Source organism: Thunnus albacares, chromosome 4, assembly GCF_914725855.1.
Source record: "Thunnus albacares chromosome 4, fThuAlb1.1, whole genome shotgun sequence".
Classification (NCBI taxonomy): Eukaryota; Metazoa; Chordata; class Actinopteri; order Scombriformes; family Scombridae; genus Thunnus; species Thunnus albacares.
The window spans coordinates 28,223,875-28,250,888 of NC_058109.1; the positions used below are offsets into that span (position 1 = coordinate 28,223,875).

Here is a 27,014-nt window from a genome sequence, read left to right on the forward strand (position 1 = left end):
GCTTCAAAGAAAGAGCACCGGCACACTTTAATAAAACGACTGGATGAATTTGGGGGTAAATGCCTGCCCCCCTCCACCCCCCCACCCCCCACCCCCTTTTTTTTTTTTGGATTTCTGCATGGCTCTCCGATTGTTTCGACTGTTCAGGCAAGCTTCCGATCGCTTTTCTGCAGCCCACATTTATTGTATTGTTTCCACCTCAACGAATGCAAAACGCGGATATTTTTTTCTTTTGTTATAATAGGCATCCAAAGGGTTGGTCTATTGTGGAGGATTATGTGAGGCAGAAGCATACATGGTCCAAGTGAGCGGCAAAAACCTGTTTCAGAGAACGGATTCGGCTTATAGGCTCCTAGAAACGCTTTCCAAAACGACACATACACTTATTTAATAAAGAAAGCACATTTCTAATGCAACATAGATAGACTTTGAGCATCACATTCACAGTGTCAGCGCATATTTCCAGCAGTTTCTCCCGCCCTCTCCCCCCCAGCCCACCCCCCAAAATCCGACTTGTGATCCTTGTGCAGCAGAAGTACCAGCAGTGACATTTATAACATTTTATCCAGTCATTAGGATTGGGCGTTATGTGATTTATTTAAAAAAGTAATGACCCATTCAGCCTTTTATGGTGCATTGTGGGGCTATTTTATTTACTTAACAAACAGTACAGTAAATGGAAATTAGGCAACTCGAGGTCATCTTCAATAACACAATTAGTATGCTAATTCATTACAGAACGAACAGCTTTTTCATGGCAAAAAAATAAAAAATTAAAAAAATACTCCACTTATCGAAAGTGGGTCGATTATATGTGCAATTAATTCCAGCTCAACCATGAACTAAGTGTTGATTCCGCTGGGGATAAAATCCTTTTAACGACTGATCATGAGAAGCCTCCCTGTTTATAAGAATGAACGGAAAACATTCCGCTTTTTCCTTTTCTTTTGTGCGTGTTGTAGATGTTGGTCTTGATATTTTATTGTGTGTGTGAAGATGGAAGTCGGTGTGTGATGTAGCCGGGCTCAGAGGCATATAGGCGGCAGAACATGCGCAGTGGCCGCTTGTGCCATATTGGAAGGAGGTCGTGAACGAGAGCTGCGTCAAGCTGACGAGAAGCTGCTCGAGCCACACCGGACGTTTCGCGATTTTACCCTCAACAGAAAAAGCCTCGCTGTTGCTTAGACGACGGCTGTAACGTGTGGCCGTTTTATACTGAAACGCTCAACCGGGGTCCCGGGTTTTCACTCCTGCGCGCTTAACACTGCTGCGAGCGAGCAGGCGGAGAGGATCGGCATCTAAAAACCGACTTGGAAAAACTACTTAGCGGTAAGAGACGAATTTTGCGACTAAATATTCACATGCTCTGTGCTGTTTGTTACAGATTCCTAGCGGTGTTTTGTTTTGTGGTGGCGCATTCGTCTTTTTTCCCGTCTCTCAAAAAGATGAGTCGGGTTCGGTCGAGTGTAAGCGCCCTTATTGCTCGTCAGCCTGCTCTTATTGCTCAAGCCGTGACGTTCAGTAACTTGACGCGGACACAGGCGGTTTTACCATGTGTCCAGTGAGTCCCCGCACGGCCGTTACGCATTTGGTACCGCGTGTTTATTTATTAGACAGCAATGAGATCATTTTCTGAATCGCTCTTTGTCATGTTGTCCTCAGTGTGAAAGTTAAGACCGTCGGCGCTGTAGTCTCTCTCTCTCTCTCTCCCTCTCTCTCTCTCTCCCTCTCTGTCTCTCTGCAAAGCCACTGCGTTAATGGCCCATCTCTGTTTCTGAATGCTGCGGTTAGTCTGTGCAAAGCGGTGCAATCTTAAGCTAGTTACAGTTCAAGGATTGTATGGAAATTTCCAGTGATTTGCCCTTGAATAACTCAGTATATTTATACTGTCGAGGTCTTACATAATAAAGGTTGCACGACCTCAGCCGATTAGTGTTTCTGTGGCTCTCACCTAAACAAACTCCGCCGTTTATAAATGTTTTTCGCGTCTGCTTTTAAGGGCTGATAAACAAGGTGATGCTCAGGAGGTTGTGATTTTTGTTGTAATTTTCCGAGTGGACTTATTGCAACCTATTTGTCTTCTGGATCTTATAACTTCCCTATTGTGCAACTTGAATGATCCGCTGCTGGCAGCGCTGCTGCCGTTGACGTGCCGCTACAACGGCACCGAGCAGCCAGCTTTAGTGCAACTGAAAGGAGCAACTGGATGAAATAGCATTTTTATTTATGCACGCTGTGTGGGTGAACTTTGTATTTTTCCATCTTATTACTCTGTTTGCTCTCCAGTTACTGGACAGAATAGAGGTCAGTTTGGCAGAGCTGGTGAATGATCGTGCACTGAGCAGTTGGTCTTCAGTGCAACCCTTTGTTGGCAACCATAAGATCCATATTAATGCCATTTGGGGTGTTTAAACTCATTCACAACGCCTTGACAGGTGTAAGTCATATTAGAAAGCTGATGGGAACAACCTCTGCACAATAATTCATGTTCTCAATTTTATCAAAACATATTATTATTAGAAGTGCATTGAAATATAAACCATATATGAACTTTATTTAGCTGTCTTTTAAAGGGTAATTTCACCCTAATGACAAAAAACCCCCACATTTTCTCACCTCCAGTGGTGGTATCTATTCAGCCTGATAGTTTTGACTTTACATGCTCAGGGTTGAGTCATCAGTAAGATTTCTGCCACCACCCTAACTCAGTTGAGGTGGATGGAATTTAATTTGTGGTGCTCACAGGACCAAAAACACTTAATTTGAAATATTCAGTGAATATGACTATTTCTAGAAAAAAAACCACACACCTGTTTTCAAGATAAACCACAGACTTCACTATTAACAGTTTTCATTGGAACTACTTTCTACCGAAGAAATAGTTCCAATGAAAACTGTTGACAGAGAGGTCTGTTGATTATTTAAAGTCTTATGGACACAACATGCTTTCTGGAAAGACATGTTGCTGTTGAATTTCAAGCACCACAACAATGATTTAATCACTTCCATTGTATTTTGGGTGGATGCAGAAATTTCACTGACATCTTAAAACCAGAACTACCTGCATGGCTCATCAGCGCTATGGGAAAGTGAGAAAATGTTTTTGTAATTTGAGTGTATCAACTCTTTAAGCTTTTTGTTTCACAGATTCACCAAAATTAACACACGTTGCACAACTCTTCCCCAGTACATCTAGCTTTCTTCATCTGTCTTTCCTTCATCAAGATAACACAAATTCACAACACATGGTATGAAAACTGTGAAAAATATAAAGAAAAGCAAACAAGTGCTCTTCTGTAAATAGGTATCCATACTCTTTTATATAAAAGAGTATGGACACTTACAGGAGGACATACTAATTATACTAATTTTCCACCTTATTTTCCACTACATTACTGATTATATAAGTCATCTCATGGTGATCAGGAGCTGCCATTAAATAATGTTTCAGCTGCTAGTTTCATTTCATTGATAGTGGACTGTAATTTTATTTCCTGGAGAAACTGTGCTGTGTGTGTGTGTGTGTGTGTGAATATGTGTGAACATGTGCGTGTTTTGTTAAACTGTATTTCCTGCCCAGAACCTTGGAGGTTCAGGAAAGCTTGTTTAGAAATGTTCAATCGCATTCTAAGTGCTGATGAGAATATGATTCAGTAAGTGCTTGTAAAGAGGATGTAGTGTGGATATCGGTTTTCTGTGTGTGTGTGTGTGTGTGTGTGTGTGTGTGTGTGTGTGTGTGTGTGTGTGTGTGTGTGTGTGTGTGTGTTTGCGTGGGTGTGTGCACATTTGGCCCTTTCTCTTTCAGGTTCAGTCACAGACTCGGGCGGTGTAGGGAGATTCAGGCAGACTGCTGGTTGCTGTGGTCCACGCAGACCATTAACTGCTCATGAAACAGGGGAAGTTGCTTTTCTTCCGGTCTGCATGTACAAGCTGAAGCTGTGCTGCTCTACAAAGTCAAGTGCTATAGAAAAAGCCACAGCATGTGCAGTCGAATAAGTCGGAGTGAATCTTAAAAGCTTGTCTTCAGACATTTCAAAAGATAACTGTCATAAATGGTACAATCAATATACAATTTAAAGGTATTACAACAGAGACACGGATGCTATTTTATTATTTTAAGGATTTCAAAATGTCTGATTCAGTTGTATTTTCTTTGCAAGTTGCATCGAAAACATTCACAAATAGAGAAAAAGAAGTGAAAAATGTGCTGAAGAAGTTTGTAGCTAGAAATATGACAAGTCAAATCAACTTTAAATCCCACAGCGCTCATCATAAATGAGCTAATATGTAAAAAGCTCAGCATCAGATGTTCGAAAACAGCTTCTCAACTTTTCTACATCTGTCTTAGTGCTCTTTTTTTCCACTCTTATGTCAGGAGTGTGACCCCCAGGGACAATGAGGCCCTCTGGTGTGTATGTATGTGCTGGAGGGAGGGGGAGAAAGACAGAAGGAGTCTGGGGCAGGGTCGCGGGTGAAAGGCAGCGCTGCTCCTGGCGGAGCACGGGGGTCGCAGTGGCAGTCCGGTGGCCGGGAGGGGGTGGTTTCTGATGCTTTAATAGAGACGTCAGACATGACAAAGACGGGCCTGACAGGCCGGCTGAATGGAGCTGCCGTGACAGAGCAGCTTTCCTCAGCGTCCCACACATACACCTCGCTCTCCGCTGTTGTCACGCCCAGCGCTCCCTTCTTTCTCATTCATGCCATCTCTCTCTTGTTGCATTAACTTATTTCATCTCACAATGCCATGGGTCAGTTTGATGTGTCAGAGTTTGATTTGTGTGTCCACATTCATGACAAGGCACTGTTTGAAACTTCACTTCCAGTGACTCCTGAGTAGTAGAAGGCATAAGATTACGGTTTTTAAAAAGATGAGCCCAGAATGAGTGCACACAAGCAGAGGTGAAGCTGGATGGGATTAGCATAGTTTTATATATTTCCTGATCGCATACCATCTGGTGTGTTACTTTGGTGGTAGCCTGTGCCGCCCTAATGAAGGGCAAATATGCAGCATGTAATCTGTGATTTTATTCACTGCTTCTCCTGTTTTGTAGTGACTGAGTCCAGGAACAGATAGAAGCACTTGAATATTGATGTAGCAACTTAAGCAAAGACTTGGTATCTTGACAGCTCCATTATGAAAACCCAGCAGACCTTGATTTTAAAATAACTGAAAAAATTCAATCAAATGCCAATCCATTTAATTTTGGCTTTGGAGCAGGGTTTGCATATTAAGGCTGTTGAATCTTGTCTTGAGTCTGCAGCTTGACCTGATGTGGCAGGTTGTTTCTCCTGCTAGTTAGTGTCACGGTTGCTGGCATATTAATTAATATCATATGTTATTTATACTATACTATTTAAGAGTATGAGAGTAAGTAAGAGTTCAACAGATAGTGGTTTGATTAAGCACAGGCTGTGAGGAGGGTTGGTTCAATGCCACAGTTCTGTGTCTCCCTGCCTCAAACTGTATTTTTTTCTGTTGCCAAAATTTTGGACCGCCGCTGACTCGTTTACTCTCGCCGGATAATAACTCTCGTCCTCTGTTCCTCCTCAGAGCTCCTAGTCTTGACCTTGAGGGGGCACCAGCATGAGTCAGGAGTCACTGGAGTCTGGTAAGAACGATTCTGTGAACAGCTGCGTGAAATGAGTAAGATAAAATGTTGGAAAGCAGGTTGGAAAAGAGAAATGTGTTTTGTGTGTGTGTGTGTGTGTTCCAGATGGAGACTCTGCTCAGGATGTGTCTGACTTCAACTGGGATGACTACCTGGAGGAGACTGGAACCATGTCTGTGCCCCATCACGCCTTCAAACATGTGGGTTCTGACTACCTTCAAAGCAAATGCACATATTTGTATTAGCTTGTACCAGCTATTCATAATCAATAGCTAAGGTTCTGTGTAAAGTGCTTACTAAACTCTCTAATAACCATTAGTTAGTTCCAAACTATCTGTTAAATCTGAACGCACCACTGAAACATCTGGAATGTGTTAGTGACTAAAGCCCTTAGTAATATGGAAACTGGTTACTAAGAAACTAAGTCTACTAAGAAACAACATCCAGTCGTTAAGGAATCAACAGTATAAACACAGAGGTCACTACTTACAACTCAACATCTATAAATATCAGCACATTCATATTCTTACCTGCTAGTCTAGCCGTTATGTTCAACCAGATTAATGTTGAGCTGCAGTCCAAGGATCTATTTTATGATTGATTGATTTGCAGATTATATTCTTGGTTAACTGATCAATCATCAGTTTTCTAGGTGACACCTTCAGATGTCTTGTTTTGTCCAACCAATCAATCAGAAATTGAAAACGGTGCAAGTCTGGTGTACTTTTAACACGCTAGTCTTATCAGTCTTATATCCGTATAATCCGTGGCGTTAAATTTTATATCTGTTATTTTGTATTCATTCATGAATCTGTAAACTTGTGTCATTTATCAAACGTTTGTCCTTTTTCACCTCTCGTCTTTTCTTTGTGTTCTGAGAAAACACTTGAATTATATCTGGACACAATGTAAAACCTGCCTGTGTATCCAGCTGCATAGTATAAATAAAATGTTTGTTTTTTTTTTTAAACTGCGCATGTGCAAATCAAGTTAATGATTCCACGTATCCTTCTCTCCTTGTCTCAGGTGGACCAGGGCCTGCAGACCGGACTGACTCCAGGCATGAAGCTGGAGGTGTGTGTGCGCTCGGAGGCTGACAGTCCTTACTGGGTGGCCAGCATCATCACCACATGTGGCCAGCTGCTGCTGCTACGCTACGAGGGATACCAGGATAACCGGAGCGCTGACTTCTGGTGTGACATCATGACAGCGGACCTCCACCCTCTGGGCTGGAGCCGCCAACATGGCAAGACCATGAGAGCCCCTGAGGGTGAGTTATGGCTGGAGTTTGCATGGTGTTTTTTAGTTGTGAGAAGTGTAATTAAAGTTGTAATCCACCTATGGACAAGAAAAGTAAAGTTTAAGTACTTCTTCTGTGAGTGTTCATGTACAGGCTCTGCAGTGGAGCAAGTACACAGTTTTTCTATAGTTTAATTCTCTGCACATCTTGTCAAAGAGCTGTTTCATGGTGGAACTCAACTTTGTAATCACACTTTCGTTCAGCACAGCAAGGAGTAATGAATATTTCTGTTCTCCTGATACACTGGTGCCACAGTTGCCCAGAGGTGAAATGCTTGTGTTTCCCTTCTGATGTTCTAGTTTCATGAAACATCGTTCTGTCTAGAAAGTGCAAAGCGGACAAGAGCTTCACGGTTTTTGATGCTACGCACTGAAGCAGTGATTTTGGTCATTTTTAATTAATGCCACCTAATTCGCACTTGACACCCGGCTTTGTTAACTTGTTAAAGGGATAATTCGCCTTTTTTGAAGTGGGGTTGTATGAGATAGTTTTCCATAGTCAGTGTATTACCTGCAGTAGATTTGGGTCGGCATCCCCCCAATTTGGAGAAGCAGACAGGAGTAGTGGCATGGAAGCTAAGCAATGCACTGCTGTGGACGGGGACAGCAGCATAACATATTTTAGCCACCTAAAAAAAACAATATCAGTTTAAATGTACACTATGTTTAGAATATTTTCACTTCTTTACCTTGCTGTCAGACAGCCCTTTCCTTTGGCTTTACATTTTCTCAACCATAGAACTTGCCGCAGATCAGCTGTTTGGGTCAGAAAGTGCTGCTGCAGTGTAATCTACTGCAGGTAATACACCGACTATGGATAACTTAATTAATCCGAACTATCCATTTAAAACAATTAAGTGTTATTAAATTGAATAATAGAGCAGCGGAAATACTAGATTTGCCTGTTCAAAATGTTGTAGCTACATGAGACAATTTGATAAACCAGATGCAAGTTGCATATTCTATTATGTTCAATGAACTCTGGTAGATTTTCTTAATTAAAAGCAGATGTGGGTTGGGCAGGAACCTAAGCCCACCTGGTAGGTTGGTTAATAAACTGTGCATTTTGTGTGTATGATCCACCTCAGGTGTGCGTGAGAAGCACCAGGACTGGGAGGCTCTGCTGGAAAAGGCCCTGGCTGAGGAGTGCAGCGCGCCTGCCAGTCTGCTAGAGTTGGTAAGGCAGGGGACCAGAGCAGCTGTCCTTCGTAGACACATACACACTAATATGTTTACGTTTTAAAACAGCATTTTAAAACGAAAACAATCTCTGTCCACACTAGCGTTTTAGCACTGTTTGAGAAATAATCTCTGTCCATACTAATATGCCTGAAAACGCATATCACATGACCATCACGTAAACTGGGCACGTGCGTGCCAGTGTAAACAGAAGGCAGATTGTTTACTTTGCAGTTGGTTGCTTAGTTGCAGAAAATACTACAGAGGAAGAACAGCATGGTAAATGGCAAAAAATAGAGATTTCTTTGCTTGGACTGACGACAGCAGCGCCTGTAATTCATTATCCATGTTGAATTAACCACTGGTAGTCAAGGCCGATGTCTTTTGTTTTCTTTTGGAAAAGGATCACGTGACAGGGGCGTGACGAATCAGGGAAGGACCCCTCGTGACTGATAGGACCAAATCAGAAAGCGAACATGGGTGTCTGCGTCATTGTTTTCAGAAGTCTCCATTTTGCCCGTCCAGACTAAAATGCAATCCCGGAGTTTTCAAACTAAAACAGGGTCAGCAGCGTTTTCAAAAGTCTCCATTTTAGGAGTTTGAAAACGCCGCAGTAATGTGGACACTGGACATAAATTTAGTAAAAGTTATGCGTTTTAAAACAAAACGGTAGCAGTCTTTTCTCTTTGTCTGTGCCAAGAGCAATCTCCTGTATCAGTACTGATTTGATTGATTTGTCAACCTTTAAAACACAGAGTGCAATAAATAAAACTGTTGAGCATGTCACAGTAAAGTCAGATTTTCGCATCATTGTTTAAGTGATGAGACAAGTTCAGTAAATACAACAGACATAAGAAAAACACCAAGTTGACAGTTTTCACCCTCAGGTGATCAGAATTGTGAACAGTAACTGTGCAGTCTTGGCACACACACACATGTACAGCAGTCATACTCTACCTTCGTTTTCTACTTGTTTTATTGTCCTTGTAGTGCAGATTTAAATCTCTAAGCACTTAATTAGTTTGTTATGCCCATGTTGAAATGTAAAAAAAGGACAGTTCAAAAATGTAACACTTAAAATGTCCGTTGCAATAAATGTGAACTATGATTAAATAAGATTTTATATCTATTAAGATGTCTTGCATGCTTATCTTGCATGAAGCCGCAAGTCCACAAAATACAAGGCTGTGAGCTTTTGTTTATGGCTCTGAGGTTGTGCTGTTGAAAGCAAATTCGCTGTAGGAACAGCCTGTGAAATTCCTTAGAGCCATTAGTTAGCTTTCAGTGACTGTGCTTCAGTTCTGCCACTTAGTCATGCAGCGCATTTCTCTCCCAGTACAAATTCTTCACCTTGCCTAGGCATGTGTTCATTTGTGTTTGTGTACATGTGCACTATCAGCCTCTCATTTACCACTCCTCACTCCCTCCTAGCCCCAGCGTGGTAGAGACCCAGTGGAGCTCCTGTGTGCAGGCTGCTATGTGGAGCTGCAGGACAGTGTTGATCCGGGGCTGGCCTGGGCCGCTGAGGTGGAGGAGAACGTCGGAGGGAGGCTGAAACTGCGCCTGGTAGGCACCGAGGGCCTCCCAGACACACCCGCAGCCCTCTGGCTCTTTTACCTCCACCCACGCCTCCACCCACCCGGCTGGGCTAAAGAGCACGGCTGCACCCTCAGGCCTCCCTCAGGTCAGTGGCACTGACACGGTTCAGGTCTTATATTTAGAAACAAAAGGAAGAAAGGAAAAAGGATTTCTAGATCTCAGGGTTTACTGCCAAAGCAGGAATGAATACTAGTTTCTGATGAAAGGACTTGTGAAGAAAGCAATCATGGACTAGATGCAGGTCCAATCATTTACAACGACCCTATTATTACCTTTTACACTGTGTCTTTCATATTGAATCACTGAATCTAATTTTTACTAATTATAATTCATATTATCCAATGTTTATTACTACTTACTCAATCAGGTATGTGCTTTTTCTTTATTTGTCACATTATGTGAGTTGTATTAAGATTTTACAATGTACTTTGACAAATGCATAGTAATAAAATATAAGAGACTAATGTGCTAAATGGGATGTTATCCCACTAGACCTTGGAATTGATTTTCCATGCAGGATAAGACGGAGCATTGTTTTCAAGGCCATGGATGTGCAAGTGCTCTTCAAGTGAACAAGTTTGTTAATATGCAAGATGTAAGAAGCACCATAGGCTATATTTCTCTCCTGACACAGCCGATCTACCCTCTGGTACCAGTACAGCTAAAGCCCTATTGATATTAAATGCCAGACTTTTGCTATAATTGTGTTTTTTTTGGACCTGGATACTCTGTGCAAGTTAATAACAGAATGTGGTGAGCAGCAGCAGTAAAGGTGCATAAAACTGATTTGGAGAAAAAAAATAATTGTGTTAGAATTAAACATAGCCTTTTAATATGACTTGTATTTATCATTTAATTAAAGAATGGGGAAGATATAATGGATTTCTTATAGGTTCAGCCGTATTAATTCTGCACAACATCTTGTTTGAAAGGCAGTCTTTAACTGAGAGCCCTGTGATATGAAGTTTGTGTTCCATAGTTGCAAAATTGTAGAGGACAACATTGATTTTTTTTTTTGGGGGGGGGGGGGGGGGGGTAGTTTAATTAATTGTGAGGATTTTTTTTAATTTTTTTAATTTTTCAGGAGGGTAAGATAGAACAACAAGCTGACATGCAGACTGTGTTTTGCCAAATCCTGCCATATACTGTAGGGTGTAGTTCAATTAAATGTTGTGTAGAGTAAAGTTTAATCACATATATTTTAACTTTAGCATCCCTTTGAAAATTTAATTATACAAATATACTCAGTCAGCAGGTTTTGCTCTTCAGCAGCTCATATGCGTGTGTATTTGTTTCAGATCTGTTGGCCCTGCGGACAGAGGAGGAGTGGCGGGAGGTGACACAGAGGATCAGCGACCTGCCTCAGGATGAAGCTCTGACTGCAGAGTTCAGTAAGGTACTGCCAACAGTGCTCTTGTTTGTGCTTCCTGACCGGAACTTTTTTCTTATCACTTAGTTAAGATTTGATAAGTGTGTATTAAGCAAAGAGTTGTGACATTCTTTTGTAAAACGAAACTGAAACACTTACAAGAGTTGTTGAAGATGCATATGTATGTATGTGTTGTCTCAGGATCAGCCAGCCATTGCTGCTCATTCTTTCAAGGAAGGGATGAAACTGGAGGCTGTTGACCCTGCTGCTCCTATTTCCATCAGGCCTGCCACTGTCACCAAGGTAACAGACTTTCTTATCAAATCTGTTTCTCCTACGCTGCTAGGTTTTTCTCCTGTTTGCTGTTTACCTTCCTTAGTTATTTTTCTGTCTTCATTACCAAACTGTCTTAGTCAAGGCCATAGCTAGAAAATTATCACCCCCTGGGTTTGAACATATTTGAAAGTTCTTCTAATTAGCCACACAGCCCTGCAGATCTCCTTGTCTTAACGCTCAGCTTGACAATCTTTAGAGGGACTCAGAGAAACAAAACAGATGTTTAAAAGAGAGATGACTTTATAGCTGTGAGTGTCTGCAAATGCCCCAAAATGACCTTCTCTCCACCTCAGGTGTTCAACGAGCAGTACTTCCTGGTGACAATGGATGACCTTTGTGGTATTGAGGAGTCAGAAGGTGCTGGGTGTTCCTTCCTGTGCCACAGAGACAGTCCGGGGATCTTTCCTGCTCAGTGGAGTCTTAAGAACGGGCTCCCTCTCAGCCCCCCACCAGGTTTGCTCTGTCACGTGTGTCTTTTATAACCACTTAAATTTAGGAATGATGTGATTAGATAACTCATCCTGTCTTTTCTCTCTTTTTACTTCTTCCCTTACCTGCCCTTGCTCCCCTCTTTTTTACATTCCCTCTTTTTTCCTGTGTATTTATTTTATCATGAGCAGGATACCAGGGTCCAGACTTTGACTGGGCAGATTACCTGAAACAGTGCGAGGCAGAGGCAGCTCCTCAGCATTGCTTCCCGACTGTAAGTCAACCACCGTTTGACTTCTTTTTACAACAAGCTCATGCCGCTCAGGCTTCAGTGTAAAAGGGCTTTCTCGTGTCCAGTGACCCGTGAAGAAACACACCACACGATCCTGGCTGGACCCACACTTGTAACATGAGTTGTTTAGTGTGAGACAGTGTTCTCCACTGGTCATTGTATACAAGTCCAGCTTGTATGTGATTTAATGTAATAAGCAGTCTAGGAGCAGATATTTCACATTGTAAGAACATTTTGAGACAATTTTCCTCCAAAACAATTGTATCAGCCTATAAAGTGCGATACCTGTCTCATGGCCACCTCTTGTGTAAACAGCTTGACACATATATGGGTTTGGTGCAGATAGAGCACAGCACTGATCAGCCTTGTGTTGGGAAACGCTGTTGTAACAAAATACTCGAGTTTCTCTACACAGCTGTTTTTCATTTGCAACCTTGTAGCTTTATACTTTGGATTAATTATGTTTTATATTTTGCTATCCAGTGCAGTAAGAATTGTTTTTACCATAACGGCTTGATTCCACCGGGCACTCCTGCATTGTGTTCCGGCTCCGACGCAACCACTGGGGCTGATTGCAGCCACTCAAGTCAATGCTTGTGATCTCACCAGACGCGCTGCAGCGCATTTCAGAAGCATCCCAGAAGCGGCTCCTCGCTCCACTCTGCTACGAAGATGCGCCTAGTCTATTTTTTATGGAAGCCATGTCAAGCTTCATGGAGCAGATCAAGCCGGGCAGGAAGTCAGACACAGGAACTGCATAGAGCATCCGGTCAATTTTCAAAATAAATCACCCTATGCAGACTCCCGATCATATATCACATCACTACATCAACATTACGTTATAACTGGTGGCACCAGGCCAGGAGTCAACCGGTCAGAGGATATTTGTCATGGACAACGAGAGGTTCATCTTGGAAGTGGAAAATCACAAGATTTAATATGACACCACTGCTGCCGTGACTGTACTGGTCCCTGGCTTCCTCTCCAGGTAGAGGGGAAGCTCTCTTCTCTTTGGCACTGCCGGAGCAAAATGCTCCGCTTCTGAAACACCATGCGGAGGATGGAACAAAACCACATCACAGCCGGAAAGTGACACAGCAGTGCCCGGTGGAATCAAGGCGTAACATCTGCCTGTCATAAATGACAAAATGTAGGAAGTGAGATTTCACACATTTGACAGACCGCATAATCAAATGTCAGTGACAAGACCATGTTTCTACAAAGTGATGGGTTGTAAACAGGTGGTCCACTGTGACTTTTCTTCCTTTTACCAGAGACAGAATATGTGGTGTTATCACAATGGACAAAAAAAAATCACCAAACACAACCATCCTCCATTGTGAAATAGCTCTCAAGTGAGTTTTCTTCTCTCTCACTCTGTTTACCTGCCAGGAGCAGTGTGACCACAGCTTCAAAGAGGCCATGAAACTGGAGGCTGTCAACCCACTGTCACCTGAAAACATTCACGTGGCCACTGTCACCAGGGTCAAAGGGCAATACATTTGGCTCAGCCTGGAAGGTGAGATTGGGTACTAGAGAATGTGTTTACCTTAGAGGATGAAAGTAGATAGAAATCAACGTGTAACTTAGGTGAGGCCACTCAGCACATTTGCAGCAGTGACATGTAGAGCATGAACCTACTGTATGTGGATCTAACCTGAGCCTCCGTGCTCTCTAGCGGAGCAGATGATTTTCTCTCTTCTATGGAGAAGACAGGAATATTAGATAAATATATTATAGCATATCATACACATAATCACTGCTTTGGAGATTAAACTTAGAAAGGCAGAAATGAGCATGACACACTTCAGACACAACATCTTAATGTACATAAGTATTAAACTATTTCTCTATTATATTAAATATGTTTAACTGAATAAGCAATGTTGTGGAAATTTTCTCTCAAGAAAGAGGCACATGGAGACATAAAGAAAGCATTAAACATTGTTACTTGTTGAAGCAGTTGTAAACACTTTACAATCCATCATATCATCAGTAACAATTATACAAATGTCCAAACACAAACAAAAATACAATCATCTTGTATTTTTGGAGAGAAAGCATGTTGTTCAGCTGGCCCTTTCCCTAAAGCCAGCCCTTTCTCTAAAGATTGTGAACTCAAACTAGACAGCTTTATACCTCTCCAGAAGCAAAGCTAAAAACAGTCTGGTCCCTAAATGGACACTTCCACAAACTGTTACACCTTCTTACAAACAAGTATGGTCTCTAAAACAGTAGGCTTAAGACAAAGATATCTCTAGCTAACCCCAGAGGTCAGCAAGAAACCCTCAGATAGAAACAGGTTCAAGAGTTCAACTAGCCTAGGAGTAGGATTTCTTCACCAACATGTATCCCCAAAATGACAATGACATTACATCACATTCAGTTGATAACAAACATTGACTCCTTAGTTTGAAAACATTTGTAACATATATACAAAAGATTTATAAAATGATAACATACTATTCAATTTTCTTTCACAGCAACCAAAGTTAAAGTTTGCAAAAAATCCCTAATTATAAGTTAATAAGAGTGAAGCACTCAAAAACTTAAGGAGGGGATTCTGTTGAAGTTAGTGGTTCAAAGCAGATTCGATTGACTGTGGAACACAGGAAAACAACCAAATAATTGTCATCAGATTCAGATTTCTATCTTGTTAAATTTTGATTTGTTGTCTCTCCTTAACCTATGAGAAGCGTACAAGGTAATCTGTCATGTGAAATAACAAGTATGGCTCTAGGTTTAGTAGCTAATATTGTGTTCATGTAGGTTCCCATCTCATTAAGAAAATAGGTTTCCTGGGCCACTAAGGTGCATTAATATGGCTACGGTATACAAATGTGTGTTGTGTTTATGTGTGATATTAGGTCAAGTCGAGTCAAGTCAACTTTATTTTTATAGCGCAAAATCACAACAGTTATCACAAGTTATCTCAAGGCACTTTTCACATGAGCAAGCACTTGTTGACAGCGGCAAGGAAAATCTCACCTTTAACGGGAGAAACCTTGAACAGAATTGGGCTCTAGGTGGGGGCCAATTGCCTTGACTGTTTTGGTTGAGAGAGATAGAAGGAGGGGGAGAAAGACACGCAGAGAAGCACAAAAACAACAATAATAATAATAGAAATATGACTAATAATAATAATAATGATAATAATAGCAGGCACGGGCGTCAAGCAGGACCACAGCAGCACAGGACTGGATTTTACAGGTAGCCAGTACAGAGAAGCTAAAATGAGAGAATTATGATCTCTTTTTCTGGTTTTTGTCAGTACACGTGCAGCAGCATTCTGGACCAGCTGGAGAATCTTTAGAGACTTGTTAGGACAGCCTGATAATAAGGAATTGCAATAATCCAGCCCAGAAGTAACAAATGCGTGGACTAGTTTTTTGAGACAGATTTTTGCAATGTTAAGTAGGTGAAAAAAGGCTGTCCTTGAAATTTGTTTTATGTGGGAGTTGAAGGACATATCCTTATCAAAGATAACTCCCAGATTCCTTACAGTGGTGCTGGAGGCCAGGGTAATGCAATCTAGAATAGCTATATCATTAGAAAACATGTTTCTAATGTGTCTAGGGCCAAGCACAAAAACTTCAGTTTTGTCTGAGTTTAGTAGCAGAAAATTGCAGGTCATCCAGGTCCTTAAGGCATGCTTGAAGTTTAGTTAATTGAGTGGTTTCATCTGGCTTTTTTGATAAATATTGGGTATCATCTGCTTGATGAAAATTTATGGTGTTTCCTAATAATATTACCTAAAGAAAGCATATATAAGGTGAATAGTCTTGGTCCAAGCACAGAACCTTGTGGAACTCCATGTCTAAGTTTTGCTTGCATGGAGGATTCATCGTTAACATGTACAAACTGAAGTAGATTTGATAAATAGGATTTAAACCAGCTTAATGCAGTTCCTTTAATGTCAATTAAATGTTCCAGTCTCTGTAATAAGATGGTCAGCGGTGTTAAATGCAGCACTAAGATCTAACAAGACAAGTACAGAGAGAAGTCCTTTGTCCGATGCAATTAGGAGGTCATTTGTAACTTTCACCAGTGCTGTCTTTGTGCTATGATCCACTCTAAATCCTGACTGAAAGTCCTCAAATAAACCATTGTTATGTAGAAAGTCACACAACTGATTGGCGACTGCTCTCAAGGATCTTAGAGAGAAAGGGAAGATTAGATATAGGTCTATAGTTGGCTAAAACACCTGAATCAAGAGTAGGCTTCTTAAGAAGAGGTTTAATTACAGCTACTTTAAAGTACTGTGACACATGGCCTGTTACTAAAGACAGATTTATCATAAATTCTAATAAAGAAGTGCTAACTAGGGGTAAGATTTCCTTAAGCAGCCTAATTGGGATCGGGTCTAAGAGATGAGAGGTTGATGGCTTAGATGAAGAAATCGTTGAAGTTAGTTCAGGAAGGTCAATTGGAGAAAAACAGTCTAAATATATATGAGATTTTACAACCGTTTCTAAGGTTCCTGTGTTTGGGGATAAGTTAGTGCCTGTTGAGGGCAGGAGGTGATGAAATTTGTCTCCTAATAGTTCAAATTTTATCATTAAAGAAGCTCATGAAGTTGTTACTACTGAGAGCTGTAGGAATACATGGATCAACAGAGTTATGACTCTTTGTAAGTCTGGTCAAAGTGCTGAAAAGGGGCCGCGGGCTGTTTTTATTCTCCTCTATTAATGATGAGTAATAGGTGGCTCTGGCATTACAAAAGACCTTCCTATATGTTTTGAGACGATCTTGCCAGACTAAGCAAGATTCTTCCAGTTGGGTGGAATGCCATATCCTTTCAAGTTTTCACAATATTTGCTTTAATATGCGGGTTTGGGAGTTATACCATGGAGCTAACCTCTTATTTTTATTGTCTTCTATTTTAAAGGGGCAATGGAGTCAAGTGTCATTCACAGTGAGCCTGCAGCACTATCAACATAATGATTAATTTGGGTGGGACTAAAATTAGCATGAGAGTCCTCTGTTGTATTGAGATATGGCATTGAATTCAATACTGATGGAATTGCTTCCTTAAATTTAGCTACAGCACTATCAGATAGACTCTAGTGAAGTCATTTTTGTCTAATGGCGTGTAGTCCAGTAACAGGAATTCAAAAATTATTAAGTAATAGTCTGATAAAATAGGATTTTGTGGAAAAACTATTAAATGTTCAGTTTCGATACCATAAATCAGAACAAGATCGAGGATGTGGTTAAGACAGTGAGTGAGTTTATTTGCACCCTGAGAGAAGCCGGTTGAATCTAATAAAGGCAGATAAACGCAGTGCTATGGCTATCATTATCAACATCCACATGAATAATAATTATCACCTACTATAATTACTTTATCTGTACTAAGAACAACAAAGTTTGATTAAAAACTCAGAGAATTCAGATAAAAATATATAGTATATATTTTTAGATGTTTTTTTAAAAAAAAAAATCTCCATACTGTCTACTACTGATACAAACTTGTCATTTATAGAAAAAAAAATGAAGTGTATGTGCAATTTTATTATCATGCTGTGTATGTACTTGCATTCATGCAAGCAGATGAAGACACCAAAAGGTCTTTCATTGTATGACATGAAAGGCTTTTGATTATGAATGAAATTATTATAGACCAAAACACAGTTAATTTTTGGAAATACAGCATAATTTTAAGGTATTTTCTAATAGCTCTGTGTGTATGTGTGTGTGTTTGTTCAGGCCTGAAGCAGCCCATGCCAGAGCTGATAGTTCACGTGGACTCCCTGGACATCTTCCCTGTCAGCTGGTGTGAGACAAACGGCTATCCACTCGTCTACCCCATCAAGCCCTCAGGTATACAGCATGATTCATCACACTGAACTATCAAGGTCTTAACACATCTGCTTTAATGATATGTTTACTAATGCACTGACAAACATAATACAATCTTTTTTTACCCTGGCCTCCAAATTAGTGACATAATGTAATGTAATTGCGTGACTGGGCACACATTAGTCTCTCCTTGTTTTTCAGTTGAGAAAGAGAGGAAGATTGCTGTAGTGCAACCTGAGAAACAGTAAGTATAAGATGGAGTGTTGATGGCTTTATTGGTTTGAATGGATTTAGTCCAGCAGCCTTTCAACATCCGACATTAATCTTTTTCATCACTTTACAGCAGAGCTCCACCGAAGTCATCGTCACCTGACAGCGTCAAGCAGCAGATGTCAAACCAGTCAGAGACAGGTAGGTGATATGTCTCAGGCCTCATCGAAGGAGACTAAACTGATATGCTGTATGTCCGTTTGTGTGGTCAGTGTTCGTTGCATCATTTGTATCTTATCTAGGGGATGTTGACCTGGTGTGTGCTGTGAGCTGCAGACATCAGACATTTTAAGCAGTTTTCTGTCTGTTTTAAGCCTGAATTTTATGACACACTTCTTGGATCACTGTCCCTTTATGTACGTGTTTAAACCCAGTATAAAGGTTTTTATCATCAGATGCCACGATTTTTAACTACACGACCCAGCTGCCGACTCCAGACCACTGCTAGCTTAGCCAGGTTTTGTTTTTGTTTTTAGCCTGGTAGCTAAGCTAGCCGGTGTTGGTTTCTACTAAGAGCTTTTAAGCCATTTTTTACTCTTGGATTTTACAACCATGCCAACTTTCTCCGGTGAGGACAGTGTACTACTCCTGAAAGCAAACAAAAGGATTGCTGACCTTAAGGATGATATTCGACGACTTTCCAATGAGCTCAGGAAGAAGGACTCCCTCCTCTGTAGCTTCATGGACGTGGCTACCAGGCAGTCCACACGGATTGTCAACCTCAGTGCAGCCATCCAAGACACTGTTCTAGGTACCCCTCCACCTGTCCGCGGCCTTCCTCCTCCTCGACGCCGAACCATCACTCGTCCTGGGCCGAGGTGGTGGCTCGCGGCCACAAGAGGCGCTCGGACAGGGCTGCCTCGCCACCCCGCCTAACACTCTCCAACCACTACGCGATCCTGTCGGACGACTTCCTGGCTCCTGCCGATGCTCCAGCGGCTCTGACTGACCCCAGCGGATCCAACGGATCCCCGAAAGCAGCGCCTGGTGACACCCTCGTCCCCACCGGTAGCTAGCAGTGTTCACATGGAGTGCCATTCCTCTGCGAGGTCAGATCAACGACCATCAGCTCGGGGAGCAACCTCCTCTGTCCATCGCAAGATAAAGATGCTAAAAGAGGCAGTAGCCAGATGCTCTGGTGGTCCTCCCTGCCCGGGCCGGTGGAGAGGTCCTGTTTTAGGACTGATGTCGCTGCCTTGCCGCAACGCTCGCCCGCCCGGACACCCCATCCTCAGTCGGCGACTGCAACACAAGGTGTGGAAATAGACCCTGCACTCTCCAGCTGCTCAAGCCCACGGTTGCCACCTCCTCGTCCTCTCTTCTCTCCAACCACATTAATAGTTGGGGACTCCATAATCAGAAACATCAGGTTCTTCAACGCAGACACACACTGCTTTCCCGGAGCCACAGTCCCTGACATCCTGGATAGGCTCCCGGGGCTGCTACGCTCACTCCCATCCTCGACCAAATGAGTCATAGTCCACGTGGGGACAAATGACACTGTTCGTCAGCAGTCTGAGCTGACCAAAAAGGATTTTAGCAACCTTTTCAAGTTCTTAAGTAGCTGTGGAGTAACTATCTTTATCTCTGGTCCAATTGCCACACTTGCCCGTGGATCAGGGCGCTTCAGCAGACTCCTCAGTCTACACACCTGGCTCCAGTCCGCCTGTACAGTTCACAACATTGGCTTTATTGACAACTTCAACCTGTTCTGGAATCGTTCCCCCCTCTTCAAATCAGACGGAGTCCACCCAAACAGGCTGGGTAGCAGAATGCTAGCGGCTAATTTACAGCACGCTGTACAGTCCTCTACACGTGACTGACTGTTTACATGCCACACCCCCTCACCGAAACATCCACCTCTGTCTCCTCAGAGTATTGAGTCCCCCGCCAGCTCCCCCCATGGGCTTTCTTTGTCATCACCACCCTCACCGTCGTCTTTCCTATATAGACCATCATTACAGACAGAGCCCATTGTCCACACTATACATGCAAAGGCGGTGCATGCACTGGGAACCTCCGCCAGCTGCCCTGTACCTCCCCCTGCTCAGATGCCACTCTGCCCTTTCCAGTCAAGATGGCCTTAATCGATGCACGATCTATTGGTAATAAGTCATTTATCCTGAATGACTTATTTTGTAATGAAAAGTTGGACTTTATGTTCTTGACTGAAACATGGCAGCAGAATATGGATAATTCCCACCTGATCGAGCTTTGTCCTGCAGACTGCTCTTTTATCAGTACACCGGGGCTGATGGGCCGTGGTGGTGGTCTTGCAGTTGTTTTTAAAGACAAGTTTACATGCCAGATGGTAGGCACTGAACCATATTGTTCTTTTGAATTGCAAATATCCAGAGTTGGTCGGCTAAATCCTATTTATTGTATTTTAATTTACCAACGGCCAGGCCCAATTGGCTCCTTTTTATCAGATTTTACAGATTTTTTATCATCTATTATAAAGCAGGACAAGGTCCTAATGGTTGGGGATTTTAATCTTCATATTGATAACACTACATGTAATGCTGCCTCTGAATTTCTTAATCTCACTGAGTCCTTTGATTTTACGCAACATGTATCTGGCTCAACACACACTGGTGGGCACACTCTGGACCTTGTTTTTACCCATGGTATGAATATTGAATCTGCGGGCTCTAAGGACTTTTATGTCAGTGACCATAAATGTATTTTGTTTGACATTTGCTCCACATAATGAGGCTGTGGCTCTCAATTTTTGCACAGTGTTTGACAGAAACATTGCTTTAACGGACGGAGACGTGGACACCTTAGTCAAATCATTTAACACTCACTGCTCCTCAGTATTGGATAAAGTGGCTCCTCTGAAACTCAGAAAGATCTCAAAAAACCCATCCCCGTGGATAAACGAAACCATCCAGACATTCAGGCGCAAATGCCGAAAGACTGAGCGCCTGTGGAAAGCTACGAAGCTGGAAGTTCACAGACTGTATCTCAAAGATCTCATGGGTACCCTCAATAACATGGTGAAGGCTGAGAGATCCTCTTATTTTGCTAATCTCATCTCTGTCAACAAGAAAAACCCTTAAGTCCTGTTTGATACTGTAAATCACATTGTCTCTCCCAACATCCCTAAACTTCCAATCCTATCAAACAGTGATAGCAATAACTTTCTCAAATATTTTATAGACAAGGTTGCCAATATCAGGGCAAACATCTCGACCATGCCCAGTCTGCTTACTAGTGGCCCCTCAAATCCAGCCATCTTGGACTCCTTTTGTCCAGTGTCCATGGAGGATATAGCAGCCCTGGTAGGACAAATGAAACCCTCCTTGTGCCCAGTAGATGTCCTACCAACCACTATGTTTTTAAAGGTCTTTAACTGTATCGGACCCTGCATAGCCAATATTATAAACAGCTCTCTCCTATCAGGGTGTGTCCCCAGTTACTTTAAGCAGGCTATTGTTCAGCCTCTTTTGAAGAAATCAAACCTGGACCCCTCCCTGCTGGAGAACTACAGGCCCATTTCAAAACTCCCTTTTTTTTCAAAATTTTAAAAAAGACTGTGGAGAAACAACTGGTTCAAAGACTAGAATTGCACAGGGTGTTTGATAGATTTCAGTCTGGTTGCCGTAAACTGTACTCCACTGAAACAGCTCTCCTGAAGGTCTCAAATGACATTCTAATGGCTGCAGATGCCGAAGACTGTTCTGTTCTAGTACTATTGGACCTTAGCGCAGCGTTCGATACTGTGGACCATCACATTCTGATCCACAGGCTAAATCACCTGGTGGGCATTTCTGGGACTGCATTGGAGTGGTTCTCCTCATATCTCACAGATAGATCTTTGTCAGTCTCTGTAGGTGAATTTTAGTCAGACACTGCAGCTTTATCATGTGGTGTCCCCCAGGGATCAGTCTTTAGACCCATTCTATTCCCCATATACATGCTGCCACTGGGACAAATCATCAGCAGTTTCAAGAACATCTACCATATGTACGCTGATGATATCCAGTTGTACTTTTCATTTAAACCTAATGAGCTTCACAAACTCTCTGTACTTAACAACTGTTTAAACGCAATTAGGAATTGGATGGCAAACAATTTTCTACAGTTAAATGCAGACAAAACTGAAGTCCTGATCTTTGGCCCTGACAATCTTCAGTCAGCAATCAAGCAGAACCTTGGTGCCTTATCTTCATCCTCCCAGTCTTGCCTGCGCAATCTTGGTGTAATTTTCGACCAATCCATGAGTTTTGAAGCGCATGTTAAGACGCTAACTAAATCATGCTTCTTTCACCTGAGAAACATAGCCAAACTCCGGTCTGTGATATCAAGAAATGAAATGGAGATGTTAATACATGCTTTCATCTCATCACATTTCGACTACTGTAACTCTCTTTTTTCTTGTCTTAACAAATCTTCCATACAACGTTTACAAACTGTCCAAAACGCTGCTGCTAGGCTTTTGACACAATCTCACAGATGATCACATACAACTCCTATTTTAATCTCATTGCAATGGCTCCCAGTAAATTTTAGAATTCATTTTAAAATTTTGGTGCTCACTTATAGAGCCCTACATGGCCAGGCTCCACAGTACATTAGTGACCTTCTGCACCCCTACACCACTAGTCGAGCTCTTAGATCTTCCACCCAGGGCTTTCTAAGTGTACCTCGTATACATTTTAAGACCTGGGGGATCATGCCTTCCAGTCAGCAGCCCCTAAGCTTTGGAACACTCTTCCAACAAGCTTAAGGTCCTTGGATAATGTAGACTCCTTTAAAAAGCAGCTAAAAACCCATTTGTTCAGACAGGCATTTGGGTAGTATGTGCTATTTTATCTTAGCTTGTCCATTTTATCTGCTTTACTTATGTATTTTATCTGGTGTCTTTGCTTTTCTTTATTCTGATTTTATTTTATTTTTATTTCACTTCATTTTATTTTATTCTATTTTATTTCTTTGACTGTGAAGCACTTTGTAACTGGTATTTGTGAAAGGTGCTATATAAATAAACTTTGCTTGCTTGCTTGCTTATTTTGTGTCCATGTGCAGTGCAGGGGAACGGGAAATACTGCAGCCCCAAGATCTACTTTAACCATCGTTGTTTTTCCGGGCCTTACCTTAACAAGGGACGCATTGCCGAGCTGCCTCAGTTCATCGGCCCTGGAAACTGTGTTCTTGTGCTCAAAGAGGTGAGAGATGGGTTACTACTTCTGTTAGTTGTATTAACTCCATTTTAAAGGTGATATGTGCAGATTTTTTATTGTTAAACTTGTTGTGAGTTCTTTGGATATTTACTTGAAACAAACTGAGCTGCACTGGAAATGCATTGAAGCCTTTTTTCTGACACCACTTTGTTGTTGAGACCATATTTCCCCAAAACCCTTTTACATCCTCTCACAGAGGAAGTTGCATACACAATGTAAAATGTAGTTTAGAGACTGCAAATCTACTGTTATAATGAAAGTCTTTTCTCAAAACGAATTTGGTAACTATTGGATGTTAAATGTTGCACACAGCACCATTAAAGAATTAAAGACCTACCGCGCCAACTTGCAGAAAACCTTTTACATGTTGCATTTCTATGTACGTCTTGTATCCAGGTATTGACTCTGCTGATAAATTCGGCATACAAACCCAGCCGTGTGCTGAGAGAGCTGCAGCTGGACCAGGAGAGCCGCTGGCAAGGCCATGGAGAGACACTCAAAGCCAAGTGAGGGGAAACACCATTTAATCCTCAGCTCAAAATTCTCCTGCACTGTAGAAAACCTGCAGGAATAGCAGAAGTGTTCACAGCTGGCCTATTTTAGGACACACTTCGGAATAGAAATGTACTTGAAGCACAAGTGGAAGTAAATATCTGCACACCAGAGCCCAGCACAAGCTGACAGCATCTGGGTTACTTTTAAGTGAGACCTTGCCAGTTGTAACAACCTTGTTACATTAAACCTGAACATAATGGGAGCTTTTGAAAGCCCACCCATTTTGCAACCTAACACTTTGTGGAAATATGAAATATTTATCACTACAGTTCAGAATTGCTTCTCTTCATATATCAGGTACAAGGGAAAGAGTTACCGGGCCACTGTTGAAATAGTCCGCACCGCAGACCGTGTGGCAGACTTCTGCAGGAAAACCTGCATCAAGCTAGAGTGCTGCCCAAACCTGTTTGGACCTCGCATGGTTCTGGAGCGCTGCTCGGAGAACTGCTCTGTCCTCACCAAGACCAAATACAGTAGGTGGTTTACACTACTAGAGACAGTTGTCGAGCCTTGATTTATCAGGTGATAAAAATAGCTATGATTAATCATAAGTAGCTTATAAATTTGTATACCTGCATGTCATATGTGACCTTAATTCTAGACATGAATTCAAACTTGCTCTCATTTAGCACAAATCTACTGTTGTTCACTTCTCCTTGTTCAGAAACCTTTGGTTGTTTTCATTTGCTTTGCACATAAATAGAAATGATCAATGGGTACATAAATGCTCCCTTAATGAATACAGACATCTTGTGAAGTGGAGGAATATAATTTAGAAATTGGAAAAACCTTCCACAGGCGAAGAATAAGCAGGTATAGCGTGCAGAAAATATGTTTCGGAATAGGGCTCTTTCATTTTCTGCTTAAGTATTTCTACAGCACAAAGTTGCATATTTTGTTGATGTGTTTACTTGCTGTTGCAGTGCAGTGTTGTGGTTAAGGAACTGATGCAATTTGATAGCAACTGGGGAATGATTACACTTTCTCTTTTGTCTCGTATGTTTTCATATCATTCCAGACAGTACTTATCCTCCACAGACCTGCTTTACTGCATATTTATCAGTGCTTGTGCTTTAGAAAGATCATGTTTAAAAGTATGAAATTCAGTTTGATTCATTTGGCCCTTCAATTTTGTAAATACTTGATCGTCATTCCCACTGCAAGGTTCCCATCTGTCTTAACAATAAATATTAAAATCCCTCAGGCATGTCAGATGCACGTTTACACAGTTAGCCTCTTGTCTTGTCACCAGCATATTACTATGGAAAGAAGAAGAGTAAACGCGTTGGCCGTCCTCCCGGAGGCCATTCCAACCTGGAAGGTGGAGTGAAGAGAAGAGGGAGGAGGAGGAAGAGGAGGAAGCAGCTCTTTGTCCATAAGAAGAGACGCTCCTCAGCCTCAGTTGACAACACACCTGCTGGGTCTCCACAGGTAACACACACATGTATTTTCTTGAGCATTATATTAAAAGTCATTGTTAAAATAACATTGTTAACTTGGATTCTTCCTCCCACCTACTTGATTCTGTGCTAATAGACTGTTTGCCTCCTTTGCTCACAGGGCAGTGGAGAGGAAGAAGATCTGGATGAAGATGACTCCCTAAGTGAAGACTCTGGCTCTGAACTACAGGATGATCTCCAAGATGATTCCGAACAATCGATTGGGAAGTCTCAGCCCACCACACCATCCCCCTCCCCACCAGCAACACCCAGGCCCACACGCCGGCGCCGGAAACCCCGCTCACCCTCTTTCTCTGATGATGAGAACCGCCCACCTTCACCAAAGGTAATGAAAGTCCCCAAGAATTAAACAGAAGTCTACAGCCATGCTAACGGTTCTGTGAGGCTGTACTTAGGCGCATGCTAACATGCTCACAGTGACAATGTTGTCATGTTCACCATGTTACGTTGCATGTTTGCATGCTAACAATTTCTAATTAGCACTAAATAAAAGTACAGCTGAGGCTGATTTTTACAGGGATTGGACAAAATTTTGACCCAATGATGCCGCTAATAGAAAAGTCAGAGGATCACCAAAGTCAGACATGAATGTCTGTAACAAATTTCATGGCAATCTAACAGTTGCTTAGAAATGTCACTCTAAACCACAAATGTGAACCTCATGATGGTGCTGTAGGAAAAGCCAGGGGGTCACCAAAGTCAGTAGGATTCATCATCTGAGAACCATGAATGTCTGTATAAAATTTCATGGAAATCAATTTAATAGTTGTTCAGGTATTTCACTAGAAACCAAAAATGTCAATGTAGTGGTGGCACTAGCTCAAAAGTCAGAGGATCACTTAAGTGAGTAGGATTCATCTGCTGGGGACCATGAACATCCATCCAATAGATATTTTAGTTAGGACCAAAGTTGTGGACCAACTGACTGACCAGTACGTAGAGCCACACCACTAGCATAGCTAAAAATGACTTTGCAATTTTCCAGTCCTTATCAATAAATGTTGGAAATATTCCCAGAAAACAGAGTACCTTTAATTAATATCCTATTATATATGCATAAATTAAAAATTCCAGCCTGTAACATTTTTTGCAGAATGCCAGCCCTCTGCCCCTTCCATCAAACACAACTGCCTTGTACTTCCCAATTAATGTCAGTAGTACTTTTGAATGATCTTTCCACCTCATTATGGCCTGTCTCATCATCTGCTTTAAGAAAAGAAGATGCTATTTAACTGTGACACGAACTTGCTCTAAACAGCAAATGAGGAAATTAAAAAGGATCCAACAGCCAGTGTTTCTTTTATGAAAGGTTTCAGTCTGATATCCTTCTCAGCATCAATTTTCGTGGATTAAAATGAGTTGTGAGCCTTTCCAATTCGGCCATGATATTTCTTAGAGTCTCTGTCTGACTCTCCCTATTTGTGTGTTTATAGACCTCAAAGACCGAGCCTCCTCAGAAGTTGTGTTTGGACACCAGCCCCCTGGAGTGGAGCGTTACTGATGTGGTTCGCTTCATCAGGACCACCGACTGTGCACCTCTTGCACGGATTTTCTTGGATCAAGTAAGAAATACACACCGATTTACTGGTCACTCAGGATGAGAGCTCACTACACTTTAGTGCAATAAGT

At 41.9% G+C, this 27,014-nt stretch overlaps 1 protein-coding gene across 2 annotated transcripts in view; it reads left to right on the forward strand.

The window, feature by feature from the left end:
- The first annotated feature begins 1,102 nt into the window (after nt 1–1,102).
- Nucleotides 1,103–27,014, forward strand: part of sfmbt1 (Scm like with four mbt domains 1) — a 28,031-nt gene continuing 2,119 nt past the window's right edge. Inside the window, exons 1-20 of one of the 2 annotated variants that reach the window (XM_044348529.1) lie at nt 1,103–1,329; nt 5,552–5,609; nt 5,715–5,809; nt 6,636–6,879; nt 7,997–8,085; nt 9,519–9,771; nt 10,985–11,082; nt 11,257–11,358; nt 11,685–11,844; nt 12,012–12,094; nt 13,505–13,631; nt 17,822–17,935; nt 18,116–18,158; nt 18,261–18,325; nt 23,216–23,355; nt 23,767–23,876; nt 24,223–24,398; nt 25,178–25,356; nt 25,486–25,710; nt 26,819–26,947. In XM_044348529.1, the coding sequence (XP_044204464.1) occupies nt 5,585–5,609; nt 5,715–5,809; nt 6,636–6,879; nt 7,997–8,085; nt 9,519–9,771; nt 10,985–11,082; nt 11,257–11,358; nt 11,685–11,844; nt 12,012–12,094; nt 13,505–13,631; nt 17,822–17,935; nt 18,116–18,158; nt 18,261–18,325; nt 23,216–23,355; nt 23,767–23,876; nt 24,223–24,398; nt 25,178–25,356; nt 25,486–25,710; nt 26,819–26,947 (2,457 nt within the window). In that variant the 5' untranslated portion in view covers nt 1,103–1,329; nt 5,552–5,584. Of the gene's footprint in view, nt 1,330–5,551; nt 5,610–5,714; nt 5,810–6,635; nt 6,880–7,996; nt 8,086–9,518; nt 9,772–10,984; nt 11,083–11,256; nt 11,359–11,684; nt 11,845–12,011; nt 12,095–13,504; nt 13,632–17,821; nt 17,936–18,115; nt 18,159–18,257; nt 18,326–23,215; nt 23,356–23,766; nt 23,877–24,222; nt 24,399–25,177; nt 25,357–25,485; nt 25,711–26,818; nt 26,948–27,014 lie in introns of both variants that reach the window. The other variant, XM_044348527.1, reaches the window with a different exon arrangement.